The 9,644-nt window shown below is 50.3% G+C and overlaps 4 protein-coding genes across 4 annotated transcripts; 3 read left to right on the forward strand and 1 right to left on the reverse strand.

Annotated features, from left to right (window-relative positions):
* Nucleotides 1–13: 13 nt before the first annotated feature.
* On the reverse strand, nucleotides 14–1,314 carry BDZ99DRAFT_468542 (eukaryotic type KH-domain (KH-domain type I)). Its single transcript, XM_033721276.1, has one exon. The coding sequence runs from the start codon at nucleotides 1,193–1,195 to the stop codon at nucleotides 170–172; it is 1,026 nt and encodes a 341-aa protein (XP_033570177.1). The 5' UTR covers nucleotides 1,196–1,314; the 3' UTR covers nucleotides 14–169.
* Nucleotides 1,315–1,459: 145 nt separating this feature from the next.
* Nucleotides 1,460–3,081, forward strand: BDZ99DRAFT_468543 (Brix-domain-containing protein). Its single transcript, XM_033721277.1, has 2 exons — nucleotides 1,460–2,672; nucleotides 2,727–3,081. The coding sequence occupies exons 1-2, from the start codon at nucleotides 1,509–1,511 to the stop codon at nucleotides 2,823–2,825; spliced, it is 1,263 nt and encodes a 420-aa protein (XP_033570178.1). The 5' UTR covers nucleotides 1,460–1,508; the 3' UTR covers nucleotides 2,826–3,081.
* Nucleotides 3,082–3,372: 291 nt separating this feature from the next.
* BDZ99DRAFT_176321 (HAD-like protein) lies at nucleotides 3,373–4,833 on the forward strand. The gene is made up of 2 exons (XM_033713013.1): nucleotides 3,373–3,537; nucleotides 3,822–4,833. The coding sequence occupies exons 1-2, from the start codon at nucleotides 3,420–3,422 to the stop codon at nucleotides 4,448–4,450; spliced, it is 747 nt and encodes a 248-aa protein (XP_033570179.1). The 5' UTR covers nucleotides 3,373–3,419; the 3' UTR covers nucleotides 4,451–4,833.
* A 2,868-nt stretch (nucleotides 4,834–7,701) lies between these two features.
* Nucleotides 7,702–9,237, forward strand: BDZ99DRAFT_454087 (Cloroperoxidase; the record flags this gene model as incomplete). The annotated part of the gene is made up of 5 exons (XM_033718361.1): nucleotides 7,702–7,854; nucleotides 7,904–7,982; nucleotides 8,032–8,243; nucleotides 8,296–8,694; nucleotides 8,746–9,237. The coding sequence occupies 5 exons, from the start codon at nucleotides 7,702–7,704 to the stop codon at nucleotides 9,097–9,099; spliced, it is 1,197 nt and encodes a 398-aa protein (XP_033570180.1). The 3' UTR covers nucleotides 9,100–9,237.
* Between the last annotated feature and the right edge of the window lie 407 nt (nucleotides 9,238–9,644).

A 9,644-nucleotide genomic window follows, 5' to 3' on the forward strand; every position in this document is an offset into this window, starting at 1 on the left:
TAGCCAATTTCATCGATGGACTAAATGTTGGTTCTGAATTGCAAGACATCATAGAGCTTCATACAAAGCCCTATTCTAAACTAACAATGACTGTGCATCCAATCCGATACCAGAGCGCCCCGAACGCCACGGCTCTGCTAGGCAATGAAATCCACATGTTGCACCACGATCACGCTTCCGCCTCCACCGCCTCTACCTTCTTTTTCTTCTTCTTTTTCTTCTCGCCGACCTCTCCATCTGCCCTCTTCCTCTTCTTCTTCACGGCACCCTCCTCCACCGGCGGCACAAACTCCTGCAACCTCTGCACCTTCTTCGCCTCCATTTTCTCCTTCAACTTCTCCTCGCGCTCCTCCCGCGCCCTCCGCTCTTTCGCCTGCTTCCCCAAGAAGAACTCTCCACTCTCGATCTGCAAATCCACCTTGCTCTTCTCCTGTGGCGGCGGGAACGGCGTATACGGCTTCTTGCTCTTATCCGAAACCTTGAACGGCACCTGGCGCCTGCTCAGACTCCGCTTCTTGAAGTTCGGCAGGAAGCGGTCCCAGTTCTCGCCAACCAGCTCCGGGTCTTTGGCCAGCTCTTGTCGGACCATAAGCTCCTTAATCGCATAAATGGGGTGGATATTCGCCATCGTGTCTTCGATGATACGGCGCACAGTTTTCAGGCCCTTGTACCCTCCCATCGCCGAGACCGTGTTTCCTTGCACAAGTATGTAGCACTCCGTAAGCAGCTCCAACGCCTTCAGCGTCGAGCCATTCGGCCCCAAAATCCGCTGCCGCCGCTTAACAAAGCGATCCTTATTCCTTACCAGATTCCGAATCTTGATAATATCGCAGGCGACTCCATCCTCCAAGATCTTGACCGCCTGCGGCGCGGGGACCGACCGCGCCAGCAGCTTGATCAGGTCGCGCGCGTTGAGGATGGAGGCCGGGTCGAAGGTTTTGCGGGTGGTTTTGACAGTCATGCTGCCCTCGACGAGGTCGAGCGTGCAGGCGATGCCGAACTTCTCGAGCGAACGCGTGATGAGCGGCCAGGCGGTGCGGAGGTAGACTTCGCGGTATTTGGGGAAGAGCGTCATGAAGGAGGACTCTTCGGCGAAGGTGCCGCCGATGTTGTCTTCGGGCTTGAAGGCGTCTTCTTTCCATTTGTCGATGTCGTCGGTGTCCCATGGTTTGTCTTTTTTGTAGGTCGAGGGCATGGCGGGCGGTGGGGGGTGGGTTGTGGACCTCCGGGAGAGTTGTGGGGAGGATTTCCTTGTATTGGAGTTGGAGAAGTGGAAGTCGAGCTAGGTAGAACACCTAGGCCTAGTTTATGAAGTGTGAAAAGTAGTTGTAGAGTATTTGTCTTGGTTATGGTGATTGGAGGATGCGATTGAGGTTGAAGTTGAGATTTTGGACTGCCAAGAGAAAAAGTTCGATCCCCACTTTTTCCCGCGAAAAATAACCTTCGACTTCCCTTCCCTCTGAACACCAATTCGCAGCCTACACCTACGACCAGTACCGGGCTTCAAGATGGGATCTTCAAGAGCTGTGCGGACCGATAAGTCGCATCTACCGTTCAAGACGGGCAACAAAACGAAACGTCACGAACTTCACGTCAAGCAGAAAAAAGCTAGGGACAGCCTCAAGCGGGATGAGAGGTTCCGGAGGAGAAGAGAGGAAGAGAAGAACCCACAGCTGAGAGAAGAACGTCTCGCGCGGAATGTGCCAATTACAATTGATCAGAAGCGGACGTGGGACCAAGTTGGAGGGGACGAAGAGGATGCATTGGGGCTTGCGGTCGACGTAGACCGAATAAAACGGCAGAAGACTGAGGTGCAGGAGAAGGAAGCTGATCAGGAAGACGAAGAAGATGAAGAGGAGGAGATTGAGGAGCGTGACAGTGACCTGGATAGTATGTTGGACGAGGACGAAGATAAGGAAGACTCTTCAGACGAGGACAACGACAAGGGCAAACGAAAGCGAAAGGAACGGGTTCTCCCTCGCCGCGCAATAAGCCCGACGAGCACCACAGGCACGAATATGGATCTCACCCCCGAGGGCTTAGTGGCGAAGTTTCCGACGCTGTTTGCTGCACAAGAAAGGGACCCAAAGGTTCTCGTCACGACGTCTATCAATAGCAACCTCCACTACGAGGCCGAATTGATATGCAGCCTATTCCCTAATAGCAACTATATCAGACGTACAGCGCATTTCAACGCGCACAAATACTCAGTCCGGGAGATTGCCAAGTTCGCTGCGAATAGGGAATACACCACCTTGGTCATTCTCATGGAAGATCAAAAGAAACCCGAGGGGCTGGATATCGTACATCTCCCATCCGGCCCCATGTTCCACTTCACCATCTCAAACTGGGTGGAGGGTCGGAAATTACCCGGCCATGGTAACCCGACCAACCACTACCCAGAACTCATCCTCAACAACTTCCGGACGCCGCTCGGATTGTTGACAGCGCATCTCTTCAAGACCATCTTCCCACCGCAGCCAGAAGTTCAGGGTAGGCAGGTTGTAACGCTTCACAATCAGCGCGACTACATCTTTGTTCGGAGACATCGATACGTATTTCGCGACAAGCGAGCCTCAGAAAAATCAATTCTCGACAAGGACGGCAAGCCAATGAAGGGGGCGGAGGAGATTAGGGCAGGGCTTCAAGAGTTGGGGCCAAGATTCACACTGGTCAGTATATTACTTGATCCCACGCCTTAGATCAGATTGACTAACATGCCATAGAAACTGAGGAGGGTAGATAGGAACATTCAACGGGCGAGCGGCCAGGAATGGGAATGGAAGTCGAAGATGGAGAAGGTCCGCACGAGGTTCCAGCTTTAGAGAGCTCTGGAAAGCCGACAGTTGCTTCTAGTGTAGTTGACACGAGTTCCAGCAATGATGATACCCAAAGAGCCCCCTTGCATCTAAGTCGTGTGTAGTTCTCTTCTTTTGAAGCACCATGTGAGCAGTATGGGCGCCCCGAAAGCCGTTACTCAACTCGTATCATGATTCTATGATTGACTGTTCTAAGCGTCCTGGACGCGCCTACGAAAGCATGCCTGGGTATAGCAAATGATTAAAACAGGAGAAAAACGACAATAGAAAAGGATCAAGCTAGATGCTTTGGAGCGTGCAATCCTAATATCCCGAATTTGTGTTTGGGATGGTTTTTCACGTCTATTGGATGACACTTGGAGTTGCGAACTGTGTCTGAAAAGTCCAAAGAACTTTTTGAGTAGCAGTCGTGCAACAGTGACCATGTAAAGGCTGATGAAGTCAAAAGTCTTCACCGGTATTTTATCAATAATGATGCTTCCAATTGAAGTTTAGCGCATAGCTTAATGTGAAGTGTCAACGGCGATCTAAAACATTTTCTTTCCCACTTCAAGGCCGAACCACACATCGAAACTGTCGCACTACTCATAGAGCAACAAAATGATTGCCCTCGTCGCTTTTGACCTCGACGGAACTCTTGCCGAGAGCAAGCAGCCCTTAAAAGACACGATGGGCGAGGCATTGGCTGATCTCCTGTCTGTCGCCAACGTCGCGGTGAGTAAGTACGATCTCAGGATTCATAGTAAATCTCCTAGAGTCAATTTTTCCAGAGTGCCAATCATGTCTTATACAGCGCTCTCAATTGCAGTTTCCACATCCACGTACCGTCAAAATAAGTACCTGATTCTTCTTTATTTCCAAACGCCAGGGGTGCCTTCAACATGATTCCAACAGCTCTTGGAGAAAATTAGCACTTGGGATTCTAGCTTCGAGTTTTTTTAGTTTTTTTTTGGCAAACCCGCATCTCTTTTGAACACTGCTAATGTCTACGGGTTCCTTAAGTCTCCGGAGGCGATTGGTCACAATTCAGAAAGCAGGTCGCGAGCCGCCTGCCAGCACGAGCAGACCTATCGAAGCTGTGGCTAATGCCAACCACCGGAACCAAACTCTACACGCACAAGAATGCCGACTGGCAGGCGGTTTACGCTGAGCTGTTCAGCGACGATGAGAGAAAGAAGATCATTGCAGCGTTCGAGGCCTCGCTCGAGGCAACGGGCTTCAAACCAGAGCAGACCTGGGGCGAGCGCATCGAGGATCGGGGTAGCCAGATCACCTTTTCCGCCCTCGGTCAGGAAGCACCAGTCGCAGCTAAGGAGGTTTGGGATCCTGATTTCGCTAAACGCAAGGTCATCCAGGCGGACTTGCACAAGCGACTGCCCGACCTGTCAATCAATATGGGCGGCGCGACGTCGATCGACATCACCCAGAAAGGCGTTGATAAGGGGTACGGCCTCAAGAAGCTGCGCGATGCGAGCGGTATCCCACTCGAGCGTATGATGTTCATTGGCGATGCCATATTTCCGGGCGGTAACGACTACCCTGCGAAGGAGCTTGGGCTGGAGACAGTGCATGTAAAGGATCCGGACGGGACGCTCGCCGCAATTGCCGCTATTGTTGCTTGCCTCAGGTAGCGAAGACTGTATCTCAAATAACAGGAGAAACAGCGAGGACCGTGAAGAGCCTGGGCAGAAAGCGAAGTTGGACAGATGAACCGGGGAGGATAAGCATTTTGCTCCCAAGCAGTCAGCTCTAGGAGAAACGAGGACAGAAAAGGGAGATGGGGTTGTGACTGAAGTCAAGATTCGATATGCACTCAAATTCAGTACTTTTGGCACCAAAATCATCCTCTTTTAGACGGTAATCTCCTGAAGCAAGTCTACACCACTTCTCGTCGCTTTGTTACGAACTCCAGAAGAACACGAGGCCGAAAATGAATGTATAGCATATGCATCATTTTCGAATCCAGTGATCTCTCCTCAAATCGATATTTCTTCCATTAATTTATGAATAAATAATGTCCATGCAATATTCTTCAACTTTACAAGGCTTTCCAAAGCCCTAATACTCACCCAACGCATCATCTATCCCTACAACATCGCCCACCTGGCTACCACTCCCACTGCAACCCTAAATACCTTCTTAAATCTAGGGCCGTCGCCGCACCCGTATGTATGTCGGATACCTGTGTGCTCATGAATGAAGTCATCAGTTGGCTGTCGGAGGATTGGAAAAGTAGAAAGAGGAGATTAGAGGTGGATTCAAGCTAAAGTCACGTGATAAGACCCACTCTGGCTCCTGAGTGAAGGGATTATCTATCTGTATTCCACCTATGGTTGATCATGTCAGGAATGTACATAAGAGTTGGAGAAAGGCCAAGTCTCTCGATCAACATGGCCCCTACGTACACGTGAACTCCGAGATGACAAAGCAGAGCCAAGACGACCACGCTAGGCACGAAAAAAGTGGCACACTCACCAAGTACTCTGCCTGTGTACACCCGTTTACCACTGCATGAAGCGCTTCAACAAGTTTCCACATAGCCCAAGGTAGAAAGCTTCTATCTTCTTTAGATTTCTGAAAATACATTGAAGCAACCCAAGCAGTGGCAGACAGGTGTCCACATGAGACGGCTTGTTCTAGAATTAGTGTGCCACCTTTTCCATGCCCCGCGTGACGACCTCGACGTCTGACGTCTGACGGACGCACTCACTTTCCACTTGCTCTCTCCAGCATCAGCAAAAGACTTTGGAGGATTCTTCACGTCCTTAGTGACTCAAGCTACCCTACGGGAAAGATGGTGTCCCCGGGTCTCTGATCGCTGTCGTTCGATCATACACAGCTCACCGTAGTAGGGCTGTAATGACGCCGTTACACAAAAAGAAGTGCGGCTATTTTTACTGACTCCTAAAGTCCAAATTTCGTGGATTCTCTTCCAAAGGCTACTAGGACGAAGACCAGGAGCGAATTCGGGAAAAGTATCCAAATCTACTCTCTTCTGGGAGTAGGGTTCCCGATGCGGCATTTTCATAGCTCAGATAGTACTCCAGACTGTGGGTCAATCTCATTGCTAATAGCAGTATTAGAACAGCCTCGATTTTATGGTTTCTTTTTCGAAACCCCGTGACGTCCAACTTAAGGCGCCATCTCAGCCTCACTCACGGATACAGTCGTCCCCGAGATGAAGAGCTGGTGGGGAAACCTTAGCCACCGCGTCACTGCTGCATGCTCAATCTATTGCAACAACTCTGTGGTAATGGCTGCGTCGTCGTTCGCTGGGTTTCAAGCACGATATCATGGCGTGATGTGCTGGCATAAGTTATGGCGGCCCTCCGCATTCGCAATCATTGCTCTTTCAACCCTCTTCAGCTGTTTTGAGACCAGTCTTCTCCGTCCATCCAATCCGGCTTCGTTATTGTAAATCGTGCCATGCAAGGCAGTCTACACTTTTAACCCCCAGCCCAGTGGGTTTTTCGCCACCCCTTATCTATCGTCAGGATGACACTACATGCGGGATGATCAGCGGCCCGTCTAAGCTTAGGGATGGCCCGAAACCAAGGTTCTGAAGATCGATCCATTGTCGGCTGAAGCCCTACTCTGCTATATCACCGTTTTACTCGATCTGCAGGTCCTTCCATCAGATCGAGGGTGGTGGAAATGCCTCTGACATGGTCTAGACCTCACAGGGTCTCACCAACTGGGTTGGGCGGTAGATCAACACAATCTATCCTGGTGCTTCGTGCTTTCGGTACACCTCCAGACGCCAGGGTCAGCACGCTAATCTTAACCTTAAGTACGAACCTTAAGGTTAAGTTCGATAGACTTTTCCCAGCCAATCAGGATACCGTAGTTTCAACTGAATCGTGTCGGTACCAAGCCATCCCCCACGCCACGTCATGCTCTATTTTATTTTGAACATCTGGATTGTCCTGCTGCCTTGTGTTGCATTATTCTCGCCATTTCTATGTACCTGTGAGCTAGCGCTAGCAGTCTCCGCACGCAACTCCCATGGGCTCCATTCTAAAAGCTACAGGGGTACAAATCCGAGCCTCGAATGTACCCTCTCCAAAATGCTTTCTTCGTCTTCAAAAGACTTGATCATGGACAATAGATTAGCTCTAAGCTTCCTTTGTAGGGCCAACAGCTGCACGCTGCCGCATTTTGCTGAAACCTTCTCGCAATAAGAAATTGGTCAGCTCATAGTTTTGATGAAGGCGGTGGCTTTTCAATCTATTCACTAATGACAAGATCCGAAAATGTTGCAATCATTGCATAGTTTTCGTCAATCAACGGTACTTCCAGTTTCTTCTGGGCAAGATCTGCAACTTTTCAAACTCGCCGTTTTATTGCTTAGGCTCTAAGATCCGTGGCGGCACTGTAGTTTCAACACCTACGCACTCACCATCAGTTTCCATTATGTTGCAATTGTTGCATGATTATTGTCAATAAACCGCACACACACTCGTTCTTAGGCAAATTCTGAGAACCACCAATCTCCACGCTGGAAAAAGCTCTGAGATCTGAGGCTGCATAATGGCATCAAAACTGGGGCCGAAAAACTAGCAGCTGAGACTAGTATCTCTGCAAGACAGAAAATCTTGCTCTCTTTTGTCTTTCTGACCTCGGCGACCTCGCTTCTCTACTTGCATGTAGTAGGGCGTATTGTGGAGTTCCCTTTGCGATGCTGAACATGTCTGATTATTGATATGACGATGCCTGTCTTGAGGATAGGATCGGGTATAAAAGAATAGAATGCAGGCGTCAAGGAAACAGTCTCCATTCGCAGGTTCTCCCATCAAAGCATCATATCATCATCAACATGAAGCTTCTCCACCTTCTTCTTCTGGCGTCCACTGCCATCGCTGCCCCAGCTCCGGGCTGCCCCATGGCGCACCTTCACAAACGTGCACTGCCACTTTCTGCGAACGAGGGCAATTCTGGTCCTATTGACAGCCTTACTTTTGACGCTGGCGCACAGTTCGTTGACGTCCGCCCCGGTACCACCAACGAATTCAAGTCTCCAGGCCTGAACGATTTGGTTTGTTTTGCCCGTAAACAACCATTGAACTGTGCTGATTCACTCAAAGCGTGGGCCATGCCCAGGACTTAATGCTGCAGCAAACCATGGCTTTCTTCCCCGCACGGGAATCACTTCAGTTCAGACGAGTAAGTGAATATTGCATCTTAGTACTATTAGGTAGCTAATGCTCGGTAGCGGTCGATGGACTGAGTAAGGCGTACGGTTTCGGACCAGAGTTTGCAGCTGCTCTGAGTGCCATTGCAATTGCGTTGACTGGCGACCCTACAGGCCTAACTTGGTCGATCGGGGGACCCTACCCTCCGGCGCTACTGGGAGGTGTGATCACCAATCCGGAGGGAATATCTTACTCGCACAACGCGTACGAGAGTGACGCTTCCCCTACCAGGGTCAGTTGCGCCAACACCATGCTGAATGGGTGAGATATTGACTTAATGGCAGGACGACGCTTATCTCAACAACGGTGACGCGTATACCTTGGACCTGTCTAAATTCAAAGCGCTCTACAGCACGGCCAATGCCAACGGAGAGTTCACCCTTGACATCCTCCGCAACCACAACAAGCAAGTTCATGACTATTCCGTCCAGCACAACCCGTACTTCTTCTCGGCGCCGTTCGCCGGTCTTGTTCCTCCGATCGCCCATCATTTCGTCGTCAACTTGATGTCGAACCACTCCGCCGCAAGGCCAAACGGGTTTCTCACAAAGGCAGTTCTGAAGTCGTTTTTCGCCATTTCAGGGCCAGACAACAATCTCGTCTACAACAAGGGCCAAGAACGCATTCCACTCAACTGGTACCGTCGCCCGTTGACGAACCCCTATGACGCCGCTGCTGCAGCCGTAAGCCCTCCTGCTCCTTCCATATCGTCCATCACACTAAGACATCTGTAGGCCGACGTCGCCATCCTCGCAACAAAATACCCCGACATCGTCGAAGTCGGCGGCAACACCGGCACCGTCAACTCGTTCACCGGTGTAGACGTCGGTAACATTACGGGTGGTGTATACAACGCGAAAAGTCTCCTCGTGGGCAACAACGCAGCTTGCTTTGCTTTCCAAGCCGCACAGCAGGCTATTCCTGGTGTCTTGAGCGGACTCGTGGCCGGCATACTCACGCCAGTTCTGAACCTCGTCAACAACGCCATCAGCCCGGTCACGAGCTCGCTCAATTGCCCTGCTCTGCTCACCTTTGATCAGAGTAAGTTCAATCAGTACCCCGGGTACAAGTATCACCCGAAGATTTAGACATAGCGGATCCTTGGTTCCGTTGGCTGTCGGGCGTCGGTGAAGCGGGTTACGGCTTGTTGGACTCTCATTGAGGATTGGATATGGAGGAGTGGAAGTATATGGAAATTGTAAATCGAGGAAATAACGTGTTTCAGCTCTTTAAATCCATGGAACTCCTCGCATTTGAATGAATCTTTGTTTTAACTGCGAATCCTGGATTAAAACCATGATTTACTGAACGTAAACATGTGCCGCTAAATATTTGCGCATTAGTCTCCGAGAAACCAGTAGTCAGCTCGAAGGCTATCGTAGCACGACAGGAGTTGTAAATGCAAAAGGAATTCAAAGAGCCTAAAGTGCACTCGTTTGAGGACGCCTAGCAGTGTTAGAGCTAGAATTTCCTCAAGTGACTGCAAGTCCGATGGCGTAAAGAACTCGAGGTCAGGTGCGCGAAGGACTGTGACTATCACTCGGGTTGTAACAGCTACAACCTAGGATCAACAACTCATACGGTTCACGGTCACCTACGTACAGACTTGGAGTTGCTGGCATAGTAGCTGCCT

This window comes from Mytilinidion resinicola (genome assembly GCF_010093595.1).
Source record: "Mytilinidion resinicola strain CBS 304.34 unplaced genomic scaffold BDZ99scaffold_28, whole genome shotgun sequence".
Classification (NCBI taxonomy): domain Eukaryota; kingdom Fungi; phylum Ascomycota; class Dothideomycetes; order Mytilinidiales; family Mytilinidiaceae; genus Mytilinidion; species Mytilinidion resinicola.

Excerpts from the sequence above, each read along its gene's own strand:
- BDZ99DRAFT_468543 (XM_033721277.1), top strand. The coding sequence starts at position 1,509 with ATGGGATCTTCAAGAGCTGTGCGGACCGATAAGTCGCATCTACCGTTC. Across the intron at positions 2,673-2,726 it reads TGGGGCCAAGATTCACACTG|AAACTGAGGAGGGTAGATAG; the intron begins GTCAGTATATTA and ends AACATGCCATAG.
- BDZ99DRAFT_468542 (XM_033721276.1), bottom strand. The coding sequence starts at position 1,195 with ATGCCCTCGACCTACAAAAAAGACAAACCATGGGACACCGACGACATC.
- BDZ99DRAFT_176321 (XM_033713013.1), top strand. The coding sequence starts at position 3,420 with ATGATTGCCCTCGTCGCTTTTGACCTCGACGGAACTCTTGCCGAGAGC. Across the intron at positions 3,538-3,821 it reads TGTCGCCAACGTCGCGGTGA|TCTCCGGAGGCGATTGGTCA; the intron begins GTAAGTACGATC and ends GGGTTCCTTAAG.